Raw genomic sequence first — 13,678 nt, 5'->3', positions numbered from 1 at the left:
GGGCAAGATGTGCCCAATCTTTCCCGCTCGGGATAATCCGGTTTATATGTCAGTTTGGTCCCTCAAGGAAAAAGCCTCCTCTTCTCTTCATGTATAGCTCTCAAGGAAAAAGCCTCCTCTTCTCTTCATGTATAGCTTGACAACTAAATATTTAATGGACTTACAGGTTAAATCTCTGTTCAAGAACTTAAGTTACTAACTAAAAGCATTCACAAAACTAGTTGTTGCCTACCCTAGGAGGTACAAACCTACTCTGCACACAACAGTGGCGATATTATATTAAACGTTTGGTCATCTTTGAAAACACATTTCCACGATACATTAGGCTACTTAAATTAGTCACTAGAACAGTTTCGAGTTAACCTAGACGGCTGGAAAACTGACTTTATGATAGGTTTTCGTACTCAGCGGTTCTTAAACTTGAAAGAGGATCCTCTTGTGTATACAGGCGCATGAAGTGTCACCCCTTTTCGGGGACCATGACAACTGACCAGAAAAAATTACCAAGTTAGATCGTTAGCTTAAGATCACTTGAGATCGTTACTTAAAACAATCGTTATATTTTGAGCTAAGGAATGGTAGGCAAACATTGTTAAGGCAGGAAGAGATTTTGTCTCCTCTGATAGGCTCATTTGCATTATAAACTTTAACAAATGAAAACGCTTAGGTCCATGCAAAGTAAGTTTGTAATAATCAACACAATATGTCCACCAAACGCAAAGATTATAAACAATCGACAGAGCTAATTATCATTAAATTTGGTTTATAATAGACAGATTCAGAATCATATTTCCATAAAACTTGTCCAGTGTCACATGGCCAAGGTTTCTCTTTACTTTTCGTTTACTTTTCATTCGGTCAACACAAAATTATAAATATACAGTAAATCTTTGATAGTTGTATGTCAGTTTTATCCGATAGAATTAAGATTTTGAACATTTTTTAATGTGCTAATTTCCTAATTTGAAAAGACTGTTAATCTGAAATTGACGCTTGCCGTTTTCTTTAAACACCAATCTTATCTCTCTATTGGTGGAATTGATCTCAATTTTATTTCTTAAATAAATTTCTGGGAAGGACAGTGTAAAGAAATCCTACAGCTGAAAACACACTGTTTCTAATAACTCTGCCATAGCATCGGCTTTATTCACAGGGACTCCGTCACAAAAGAGCTCGCTTGGAAAAGGACTTTTCCACTGTTTTTTCCTAGACAGGTATGGAAGCTTTAAATTCTGTAATAAACGCATTGCTTTACAGTATTCTCATTGTAGCAGCCTTCTTGGGAAACTTCCTTGTGCTATTGGTAGTAGTAAGGAATCGGTTTATGCACACCACTACAAATTTTCTACTGGCTAACCTCGCCGTTGCTGGTCTGTGGACTGCAACATGGAGCATTCCTTTCGTTGTGGCTACTTTACTCCCCCATCATCTGGGAAAGGTAGCAGATTTCATGTGCAAATTTATCTCCATGAACAACCTAAGCGGGGTATCCATTCTTGTTTCAGCGTCTACGATGGCAATTCTAGCTCTGGAAAGATACTTTGCTTTACTCAAACCAATGGATACACAGATGAGATTAACGAAAGGCGATGTAAAAAGAGTTGTCGCTGGTTTGTGGTTGTTTAGTATACTGTTAAATACGCCGACGATAATTTACGCGGAATATGACGGACAACAGTGCGTATACGTTTTGGATAAAAAAGCATATGGTCTGCTTGTAATTCTCTTCACTACGCTGGCTACTTGTATTATCACATTCTGTTATTTTAGAATCATCAAAGAGCTGTATTTCAGTAAAACCGTTTGTAGAGAAGACGTAGATCCGTTGAATGACCTTAAATCCAAACGCAGGATTGTCAAACTTCTTCTAATCCAAGTTACTGGTTTCTTTGTGTGTTACATACCATTTGTAATCGTTGAATTTGTCATTCCTCGTAAAATGCCCAAACTACTTTATATTTGTACTTATTTGTTGTACTGCAGTGCAGCGGTCAATCCGATTATCTATGCATTCCGAAGCTCCAATTATCGCAAAGCTTACAGGGAAATTGTATTGCACTTGAAGGAATGGATATGTGTTTGCTGTTTTAAAAAGGAGGAACTTCCAGATCATCTATCTTCAACTGATAAATGTAAAGTGGGACGTTTTGAAATTACCTACTGCTAAACTCTGCATGCCGTGAACATGTAGAACGCTAATTCAAAACTGAATCTGACCCGATTTTTAAGATTTTTTTCCGTTTGTGCAGAGAGAAAAAATATTTCAAGAAAAGCCATGAATCACTTCTGCAATCGCCGGTTGAGCTGTTTTGTGTTGCTCGAAGTTGGCCATGTTAGTATCTCAGTAATTTTATCAACAAAATTCTCTCATTTAACAGCGGACACTTACGTGGTAGTGGAAAACAAGCAAATGGAAATCTTTTACTTCCACTTAATGATTATTTGGAACATGCATTATAAACGACTATAAAATTATTTATCCAAAAATTTAGCACATTTAATTAGATGAGGATATTAAGTGAACAACGTCCAGCCTTCCAATAGAAAGTATTAATGCATTTTGTACAAAAAAATACTCGATGGGCGTAAAAATTGAATTTCAAACAAACTTAACTGTAATAATTGTTATGGCAAGATTGTTCTTGTTCTATGTAATCAGCAACTGTATCAAGTGGCAAATAAAATAACCTCAAATTAAATCATCCTTGTGTTACCATCGAAATCAATAGTGTTAACTTAAATAAGAAATAGAGCGACATTATAGGGCCTTAAAAAGACTACTTTTTAAAGCCTGATTACTCAAGAAAAACATATTGGAGATGTTACAGTAGTGCAGTGCCTTTAGTTATATCGTAAGGCATGCTTACGCTCGAAACGTGAGCTCGAAAATCCCCTCTTGTAATATAGCAGTCAATCCACCCGCCGCAAATTAACTCTGATTTGCTGCTGAAATAAAAAATGGCTTTTGCTGAAAAAGCAAACAAACAGGAACAAGAACAACTAGATTGAGAAGCATTTTCCGTTGTCCCCGGAAATGTTGAACATTATACTTTGGCACTGTTCATTAGGCAAGCCTGTTTGATCTCACTGTGTATGAGTGGAAAGATCAGTGTCAGCCAGAGAAGGAATCCATGTGGCCCCATGTTTTCCCAATACTGATCGATACTGGCAGTGGTACCTACGGGGATAATCAACCAACCAACAAGTAGTTTTAATAGATGTTGGCCATGCAAAATGATGATATTACATTATTATGAATTATTTTAGTAATACATTCGGTAAGATAAACTACGACGTGTTACCTTTAGCTTGACTTTTCCACCACATAATTTCTCAGTGGACTCCATGATTGATTTCACGCTTGCTAAAATCACAGAAACGAATGTCAAGTTTTAAAAAAGATCTAACCATCAGTTCACATGAGTAATTTGGTGAACGTTCGTTTCTAAATGCAAAGTCATTTGTACAGCCGATCTCAGCCAGGACGAAAAAAGTCATCGGAATTAATACAACTACGAAGAAAGTAAACTCCCGGAAAAAATTTATGTGTTTTTGGATAATCATTTGAACTTTGGCCGAATTCATTTTAGAAGACGGGAAACTCGTCACAGACGGAATTCCGAAGGAGAAAATACCGACTGATATGAACCTACTTTTGCAAGGCATGGTTTTACAGCTGATACAGCCGAAAGCGATCTAGACTGTCAGTATTACAAAGAACATCAGGGTAAATTAATTACAAAGGGCGGATCCAGAAAATTGAGAAAGGGCGGCGGGGACACTTGCCAGCTATGTAAATACTATTTATTTTATTATAATTCTTTAAAAATAATACAAATTTTTACAGAAAAAGAAGTGGCCGCGGTCTACCTGGCCGCCCCCTAAATCCGCCCATGAGCGCATGTGTTCGTTCCTCTTTTCATCCAGACTTTGATGTTTCTCTCGTCTGCTTCTTGTGACCTTCTCCTTGGGCGCCATTTTTTACCCAGAAACAGTTGCTGACTTCATTCCATGCTGATGAGCGCCAATAAGGACGAAACAGCTGTCCATGGCTGCCAGTGCCCGGGTGACATGGCTGTGCGCATGCGTGAGGTACTGGCCAGGCCATGGGTTGGTGTATTTGTGCCCCTTGCTTTAAGTTTGTGTTTCTAGTTCCAGTCTTTTCCTTGGGTGCAAGTGCAAAACCGTCGTCTTGACTTTCACGTCTAATTTGAATTTAAGACGATCTTCCGTCAAAGACGAATTTCCCCTCTTATGGTCCCGTCGGTTTAGAGGGAAATATAGACGGATAAATTTGAGACCGGAGGCTCGACTCGTCTTTAACCGGATTTTTTCGTCTATAGACGAATTTCCCGTCCAAGACGGTTTTCTGTCTTTAATATGAATTCGACCAATGAAATTAACACTATGTACAATCCTAGATCTCTTCGAGTTCTAAAAGCACCATTCACTGTACCTGTCACTGTGTTGATTTCATCTTCAGGAACCTCTAATAAGAGTTCATCGTGTATCTGTAGAAGCAGCCTGTCAGGAAATAAGAATATCGCTTACATTGTCACCTTGTCAAATCTGCTGCGCAATCAAAAATTTACTTGAAATGCAGCATAACTGGCCGTGTCACTCTCGATGTCACAAATTATTGAGACTTTACCTGGCGTGAACAGAGGCATCCGCGCTTATAGAGGATATGACCTGGATCATGGCTGCTTTACATATGTCTGCTGCCGACCCTTGGAATTTAAGGTTGATATTTTAGTGATATTTTAGGAAGGAAAGAAAAAAGGAAGGAATGAAGCAAAGAGGGAAGGAGGGAAGGAAGGAAGTGAAGGTACAATATTAGTTCTCTTGTTTATTCGTTCTGAATGAAACCGTTTTAAAATGAAAGGGTCTGGTAAACACCTTTTCTGCATATTGAATTTTTTCACCAGTATCTTCCGTAGAGTCACTTGAAAAATATTTTCGCTGGGAATAACTTTTAACAAGCTCCATCAATACTCGAGGTTTGACGAAACAAAAATTTGTTTCTGAAGTATTTTACCAACCCTGAACAATGAAGTTGACAGCCTGTCGTTCAGCCTGTGATCGCTGGGCAAAATCAACAGAGTTAATATGTGGCAGCCATCTTCTTCTGTTAAAAATAGTTGTGACGTATCCTGTAAAAAGAACACTTAAAGTTGATAAGCGTTCGGGAAAAGTATCATATCTCTCTCACGTACAAATGAAGAATGTGTGCACACATACTGGGCTTTCATTCGAGCACCAATAGATATAATTAGCGCGCTAGAAGTGAATTCCGTTTGCCACTATGGGGGTCACTAAGGCGGCTATTGACAGTTTCAGTGCTTTCAGTATTAAGATTCTATAATCAGGGGCTTTACACTCACCGTTCTTCCGGCAACCATCAATACTGCGACGTGTAAATTCTTTTATTCGGGGAAATCGCCCTGAAATGGATTGACGCATAATAATAGGTGATTGACGCATAATAATAAAAGGTACGAGTGAAGTACCCAGGGGCGGATCCAGTAAATTCAGAAGGGAATGGCAGGGACAATTGCCAGCTATGTAGATGTTATTTATTTTTAATGCAAATTCTTTGAAAATAATAGTAAATACAAAATTTCACTAAAAAGAGGGGTGGCCGCAGTCCACACTGCCAATTCCTTTATCTGCCCAGGGTACCTTATTAAGAATCTAACGAACTGAAGACTGTCATTCATTTATTTCGATTGTTGGTATACCTAAAAAACTGTCCATGAATCCCTTTGCTTCATCTGAAGTCACTTTAAGAGTTTGACCAAGTTTTTCACTTCCTGTTAATCAGACGAACATGCAAATGCTATTATGACGCACTTTGTTTTACTGATAATAAGATGTACTTTCCAACTAAAATCAAACAGCATATATAAAAGAAAAAACTCCAGCAGAAGCTAGCGGAAGTGCACGGAAAGCGCAGCTTCAGTAAACTATATAGATCTCAGTTGAAAACTGAATTATCTTCCTTACCGACACCGTAGATTACAGAATAAACAATTCGTTTGGTTCTTTCTCTTTCTTGAAACTGGACATCATCACAACTTTTTCCCAACCTAAAATGCACGAAAAAACTGCCAGATACATCTTAAAAGAGGACGATAATGTATTATGCTTGTAGACTCCGTGAAATAAATCGAGTGGAATAAATCTTATAAATGACCAAACTCTCGGAATGCCCTTTATGGAGTGCACGTAACCACTACTAGTGAAATCTCCTTCTAAGAGCTTTAGTCAAATGCTGCAATATATTTTGAAAGCGACTAACAGTAAATATAGCTTTCAAGAAGCTTTAAGAGAAACATTCCACATCTAATTAAAAGGTTAGGGGCTGAGCAGCTGAAAAAATCAGGGCTTCAACGGGATTCGAACCCGTTGAAAGCTCAGTTGGTAGAGCAACGCACCGGTAACGCGGAGGTCACGGGTTCGAATCCCGTTGAAGCCCTGATTTTTTCAGGCTTCTTCTTTCCAATTACTTAAATTGGAAAATTTACTGCGATGATCATTCTTCACTTTCACAATTACCATTGTGAAGTAAGGGTTGTAAATACATCTGCATTGTCCTTGTCGTTGAATATATGTAAAAGAGATGGATCTTCGGACACATGAGACAGCAAACGAAGCTCGATGGACTGAAAATCTATGGAGAGCAAAAAGAGTTAGAGCCGTATTTAAACGCATGCAAAGGCTTCCAATAAGTGTAGAGTAGTAAAGGAAAATCGATACTGCATTTGTTTTATGGGCCCGATTTCTGGCTAGGTGCTTCTCATTACGTCAGGCAAAGAAAACGAATCATATGTTCAGATGAACGGTTTTCATTGTTTCAGAGCTAGTTCTAGTTATGTAACTACAAGAAGCATAACCAGACAACTAAGATACATTCATAGGAAATACCTGCCGCAAGTAAAAACCAACCCAGACGACTCCTGTAAGCTGCTCGAGGATTAATGGTTATCACTTCTTCTGGTTTTCCTTGAATATAAAAACAATTTGGCATTGTGAACTCCTTTTCCGGCTCTTAGGCAGTACATACCGATTGCTAAACTTTAACCATTTCGATTCGTGGACGTAACATTAACCTGTACCCAAAAATCATATGGATGCTTATTGCAATATTATTTTTATAGTACATTTATATAATGGTCCCTTACGGCATGTCGTCGTTTGCCACCAAACGTTCACTTATGCTTATAACACTATTAATATTAACATTAACAAAAGTACGAGATTGCCAAATCAAAGCCTCAGTAAAGTAGTAAAAAAGATAGCATTTTCCTCGTTGTTAAGTTGTTCGATTAACACTTTTTACTTGTACTTCATACCTATTTATGGCGCCTTGTTTTTGTTATTGACCCGAAGTTTACTAGTTTATGTAACTTTTTCGCCCTACTCTTCTTAAATTAAGTGTATTTTTATTAAAATTTGTAACTTGCCTACAATGAGTTGTTTCTTTATTCCAGTAACTTCGATCACTTGTTTTGGTATAGCCTGGAGATTCTGTTTTTTATTTTCCGAAAAGAGAAAAAAATGATCACATCAAAATCCTCTTTATAGTATTGTAATCGAGAGTATTGTAATCGAAAGTGAATGGGTACGGTAAAAACTGTATTTGCGTCTGGAGAACTTTCAGTTCCTTCCGGCCTTTAATGGGGGCGGATTATATTCCTGCTAAATCAATGGCGAGTGAATATAATGGGATGGGAGGGGCTTATTTCAAGTCACTATGATTCAAAGACAGACACCGGGCTTTAATACACCTCTAAGCACTTGGACGAGATTTTCATTTTATATAGGGAGGTGAGGAGGGTCAAACTGGTCCAGGGCATAAAGCCCTAGGGACCGGGTTAAAGGGATAGCAATGAAGCACCACGTACCGGATTAGCTGAGGTAAGTCGTCCTGTGGCAGCAGCTGTTTGGTCCCTGCAATTAAAATTGTGTCATTTCAGAACAGACTTTGTTGCATTGTTTTGTTTGTTGCATGCCTGGAACCTTTTTTAAAAGCTGTACACTAGGTGGCAAGCAATAAATTGAAATTCACAAACGGCCTCACTTACCAGCTAGTAAAGAGAACGCTCTGAGATAAAAACAAACAATGATAAACATTTAGGAAACGATCACGAAAAAACAATGCAGTACCGGGGCACAGGTTCAGGTATTAAACTGATGTTAGCTAGTGAAGGTAGTTATATAGTTACCTTACTGACATGAGAAAGAATTCCGTCGAAATATGTTGACTTTAATTTCACCAACTGTTGATAAAACACAAAAATGCAAACAAAAAAAAAACATATAAATGACGATAAATGGTTAACAGTGCTTTGCCAAACACGTTCGAATGAACTGTAAAGTTTTCTTAAAAAAAGGCCAATTTGAGATCTTACACTGAGCGTTGTCGTAAGCTCGAGTATGAGACTCGTTAGTTGCCAGCATCATGCAAGATAGCCTGATCACAGACAAGCTTGGTGCAGATTTTTTTTTCGAATGGTCAATGATCGCTGACATATTCTCATAGGACTGGGAGTTTTTGAAATATATTTACGTATTGGTTAATTTAGTAAGGTCTAGTAAGAAGAACTCATACACACATGTCTGTATTGTAGGACAAGTCTTGGCAAAGGGTGAAGATCTTGTAAGTGAAGCAACTGTTAAGATTAGAAAAGAAATAGATAAAATGCTTAACGACTAAAAATGAGTTGGAAGGCGGTTTTACTTGCAAGATAAGATAAATTTAAGCAGCCTATAAAACTTGTGAATTCTTGGTACCGTAAAAATTCCCTTTTGATTAACCCGGATAAAATATATTTTGTAACGTTTTGTTAGTTTCACAAGAGTATGTATATTAGGTTGCATAATACTACTGAAGTATTTAAGGAGTGCTTGTATGGTGTCTCAAGGGGCTAGTACAATATTTAAGGTTTGTTAAGCTATGCAAGAGCCATTCGAGGCATCTCTTTCAACCCTAGTTTTTTTATTTTATTTACTGTTGTAATTTTCTCTGAGTTTGTAAAACTGTAATGCTGTTTTTTGTAACGCTTTACGCTCGCTTCATCAATAAACGAGATGCCCGCTCCTATTCTGTGTTTTACGACTATTTAGATTAGCTACAAAATATTTTATAATCGTTTCAGTGTGATTAGAATATAAACCAAAGTTCTGGCAGTTGAAGTGTCACAAGTCCCGCAGAGACTGCCATCATTCAGAACAACATTCCTTGACAAAGAAATATCAGTCGTGCCAGTTGTTAAAGACTTAGGCATTCAGCTCAATGGAAGCCTCTATCACAATGAGCATATCACGAAGACTGTTTCTGTCTATTTAAACCCAAACAAAAGAATCTTTCGGACAGGAAAATGCTCTTGTTACTAAAAGTATGTATGTGTGTGATGTTTGTATGTTATAGGTATGATTGATAGAGCGGCCAAACTTTATGTTTCCTTTATTTTTCTGTTCGACCAGGTGAGCTGAGTTGTATAGATCGACGTAGCGAAAGGTTGAAAGCAGAGTTAAACTGGTTGGTGTATTTAAGCTAAGAAGAACACATAGGAATTTTAGTGGAGTTTACTCAGTGTAATTTACATACTACAGCTTCTGAGGTAGACTTCTGATTCTTAATTGATGTCCTTGCCAACTTTTTCTTGCACTGTTGGTCAAGTTTCAACTCTTCAAACAGCACCTGAGTAACAACAAGAGAAAAATGCAAAGATTTAGTACATATTCTTTATAACTGACTGAAAATTAGATGAAGTTAAATAGGCGTTAAGTATATATAAATATACGAAATTCGTAATAATAATAAGAACGAATTCAGATTTGATTTACCTCTCTTAATTGCTGTGGACTGTTAATGAGAAAAGGATGTCCTGCAGCCTGCCAATAGAACATTTGAATTCATTTTCACTGACATCACATTCCCATTCTGAAACTATGATAGTTAAATTTATAAAAAAGATGACAGTAGTTTAGTTGAGATAATTTGTTGGCAGGCAGAAGCTCTTTCGACCTTCAACTTATTCTCTTTCATTCTATCCCGCTTTTTTACTCTCTCGGTTTAAAGAGATTTTCTTAGTGTAGAGGGAGTACCTATTTACAGCGTGGAGCACGCCATTTTACGATACGTTAGAAAATAAAACTTTGTTAGTTTAATTTACCACACTTTTACCTTACCTTATGGGCCTCTCCTTCGACCTTTTGTATTTTTATCTGAAAAAAAAAAGGAAAAAAAAAAAACTTTCGCGCGATCAACTTCAAAAGTTCTTAAAATAATTGAGATTCATAATAACGAATTGTTCTATTAAAGGTGGAAAAAAAGTCATTTACCTTAAGGGTGTTGCTCGCATCAATTAAGACTTGCGAATCGACGCTAATTCCTTGAATCTCCATAACTTGAATCATAGAGGAGTAAAATTCAGTTGAACGCATAAATACTAGTTGAGAAACCCTCTTGAGTAAGAGAGCTCTTGTTCAAGGAAAAAAACCCTCAGCCGTTGCAAGTATTATAAAGGAAATTAACTCGATTGACATTTCAAACGATCTCCAGTTAGACTGTTCCAGGCGTTAGTAGGCACGGCGCTTTTTTTCCTCCGCTCTCCATTTCATGCAACTCTCCGCTATCTTAAACAGGCTAATCTCCTCGAAGCCCCCAATGTCACTCTGATTGGCACAACAGAAGGCTGTACATGAACTGATAATTAACCAACCATTACGTACCTGCTAGCATCGAGCAAAGCGGACTCTCGACATTGATAAACAAGTCCCAAAGCGACAGCATCTACAAGAACAAATAAGTCGTGCTTAAAAAATTTCCGCTTGTTTGTATAATTTGCGCACGTAGTTTATTCCCTAATTTTTACCTTAAGCTTGTTAAATTGTTTCAACATAAGAGGACCAAGCATTGCAATGTCCTCGCAAATCATATTATCCTCATGTGCACCCTGTGAAAGAAAAAACGTATGAATGTTTATCGTCGCTTTTCATTAAACCTGTAACGTAGCTTTAGAAAATATGTATGGGTGTAATACAAGTAATTAGACCTGAAAAGAGGGAAAAATAGTGAAACCTGCACACTGATTTGGGTGGGAGAAAAACTTTATGAGAGTTCTAAATGATTACCATCCATGGAATGTTATAAGTGATTTTTCATATCCAGAGTTATGTTTTTCTAAAAGCTTTGCACCTTATCACAAGGTTTATTCAATGTTTTTATTAGCTTCTTGAATTGTGGCTTACATGAGCATGTACCTCTGGAGAATGGAGTTGAACAAATGTGAGTGCTTCAGCAAAGGACTGAGGAGGATGATCCGGATTGAGTAACCAAGCAGCCAGTTTTGTATCAAGAAGTCGCCAATGAAGACAAACTTAAAACAATGGGATTAAAGTTATCATTATATTGTTGACAGAAAAAAAGCTAATGTAGAAATGCAAGTTACATAGACAGCTATATATATGAACTGGCAGTAGCATTCGGTCCCCGAGCGATCTCGCCATAGTTTGAAGAGTTGATTTTAGCTTTTCTTCCTTTGGCTATGATAGTATGAGAAGTAAATGACTTAAGTAATCGTCAACTTCTTAGTTTGTCAAATCACCTTTTCTGACATCGTAATCTTGCGTCTCTATTAAATGTCGAGCTATCTTTTGCGCATCGTAGCAGATTTTTCGTGTTGTTGAAGATGCCATTAGATCATCCACTAGTTTCCTAAAATTGACAAGATCGAAAAAAGGGTTGCCTTAAATATGTGACCAAAGTGCAAGAAAAAGCTAACAATAAACTTACGATATTTATCACGACTGCCGATACACTGTATTTGGGAGAGAGACTAGTTACGAGTAAATACTGACTAAACATGGACAGCCCTGAGTAGTAGAGAACGATGTTATAAACTGCTCTGTAAATTGTGTCGGTAAGCAGAATATTAAAGCCCCGACATGCAAAGCCTATACAAACGTAACAATATCTTCGTATGGTTTAAATGGTAGCCTATATGTGGATATTAAACCTGTCATCATTCTGTTTCAAACTATCTACCTGCACCACTTTGCTAACGCTTCCTCATTTGAATCTAGTGGTATCTCCACGACCGTTAGACGACTTTTGCGGTGTTGCGCAGAATCAGTAGTTGTTGTGGCTGCTTTTAAAGACCATGGTAGTGCAATAACCAGCCCAGTAATCTGAGAAAAGAAACATGATCTATATCACTCATAATTACGTTTCTAAATCAGGTACGCAAACTTTACCACCACCCCATGGGATGCTTATTTAATTGTTTGTAAAAACTCCGAATGCTTTTATGTTATGTGCCACCTAATTTAAATGATTATCTCTGAAATTTTACCTTTTCCTGTGCAACAGCTCCTGATTGTTTCTTTGTTTTCTACAAGAGTTGATTAACATGAATTTTAGCAACGGGAGATGCTGAAGAGCCAGCTGAACAGCGTAAGGCGGAGAGGGGCTTACACAAACCAAGTGACTGTCCGAGGAAATGTATGGATATATTGAAGGGGTTTATATTATCATAATATAATGAGATGAATATTTACCCATCCCTGCATAAGATCAAAAGAAACCATTTTTTTGCCTGAAATGTCGTCAAGAGCCATAATGGCTCTTGATGTCGTGTATTATCATTCTTGTCACTGCGAACGGCGAATTTTGAGGGATATTGCCGGTTACGAAGGTTTCTAAACAGTCACGTCCAGCTCAAAACAAACACAAAATTGATCTGGCCTTCATTTTGGATCGCCCCATCTTTAGAGACCTTTACCCACCCATTGCCTCTGTCACACATCATCTTAACTTGGCTTTCGATCATTAATGACTGTAAGTGATCGCTGAATGGAATATGGCCTTAGCAGCAACACTGTTTGTTCTTGTCATCTTGATTACTCCAATTCATGATTGTTGAATTTATTTTACATCTAGACTATGTAGAATCTGCCGGTACTGGATAACCCTTAAGAGAAGGGAAAGTGTAATTACTCATGGTTTGTAAGACACCCGTGAGTAAGCACAGAGTTATTAGTATACCTGAGGTTTAGGTCTCAGCAGTGACCATCCACCCTCATAAACAAGGGTGCAAGCGATCTCATGAGCAGACTGTAGGTTGTGTTGAAATTCCTCTCTTTCACTTTGGTTCATGGTATAGAGTTTCATTGGGCAGGTTTCAACAGAGGACGATTTTTTCTGATGCTCTGTCTCAGTGTCACGATTTCCTTTTTCTAGTGCTAAGGAGACGATACCCGAAAACAGAACAATCTGTTACCACAAAGAATATTAGAGATACTGTCCATGTTTTCATTTTGGCTCCCCTTTCCCCGTGTACCTGCCTATTTTAAGTAAAACATTTGAAGACTGATACATAAAAGAATCAGTGAGTAGAAGAATCATGAATTGAATTACAAAAAAGAAACACACACATGCATACATGTTCAGGACGTTTACGTGGATCAAAGCGAATTATGTCTTTTTACCCCTAGTACAAACTAAGGCCCGGTTCAGCTTTGAAAAAAAAAACAAAAAAACAAAAAAAAACAAAAAACAGTAGTTTCACTAGCAACCTTTGTGGCATTACAGGTGTGGTATGGAATCCCTAATGAAAGGGTTCCCAAGTCTCCACTAAATAGTGGGTAAGGTGGGGAGGGAGGGTGTGTG

At 37.7% G+C, this 13,678-nt stretch overlaps 2 protein-coding genes across 2 annotated transcripts; one reads left to right on the top strand and one right to left on the bottom strand.

Annotated features, from left to right (window-relative positions):
* Nucleotides 1–1,216: 1,216 nt before the first annotated feature.
* On the top strand, nt 1,217–2,167 carry LOC140934819 (tachykinin-like peptides receptor 99D). The gene has a single exon (XM_073384380.1). The coding sequence runs from the start codon at nt 1,217–1,219 to the stop codon at nt 2,165–2,167; it is 951 nt and encodes a 316-aa protein (XP_073240481.1).
* An 814-nt stretch (nt 2,168–2,981) lies between these two features.
* On the bottom strand, nt 2,982–13,285 carry LOC140934818 (DNA polymerase nu-like). Its single transcript, XM_073384379.1, has 25 exons — nt 13,055–13,285; nt 12,056–12,198; nt 11,616–11,725; nt 11,272–11,387; nt 10,884–10,964; nt 10,741–10,801; nt 10,351–10,415; nt 10,198–10,233; nt 9,853–9,900; nt 9,614–9,706; nt 8,619–8,675; nt 8,229–8,282; nt 8,088–8,107; nt 7,908–7,953; nt 7,467–7,530; nt 6,928–7,005; nt 6,559–6,673; nt 6,007–6,089; nt 5,742–5,813; nt 5,385–5,444; nt 5,043–5,153; nt 4,652–4,730; nt 4,457–4,524; nt 3,303–3,364; nt 2,982–3,178 (listed from the first exon to the last, which is right to left on the bottom strand). Exons 1-25 carry the CDS (start codon nt 13,178–13,180, stop codon nt 3,113–3,115), a joined length of 1,914 nt encoding a protein of 637 aa, XP_073240480.1. The 5' UTR covers nt 13,181–13,285; the 3' UTR covers nt 2,982–3,112.
* Between the last annotated feature and the right edge of the window lie 393 nt (nt 13,286–13,678).

The sequence above is a fragment of the Porites lutea genome, chromosome 4 (assembly GCF_958299795.1).
Source record: "Porites lutea chromosome 4, jaPorLute2.1, whole genome shotgun sequence".
NCBI classification, from domain to species: domain Eukaryota; kingdom Metazoa; phylum Cnidaria; class Anthozoa; order Scleractinia; family Poritidae; genus Porites; species Porites lutea.
The sequence above is the reverse complement of the archived record's forward strand: the minus strand, read 5'-3'. Positions and strand labels throughout refer to the sequence as shown.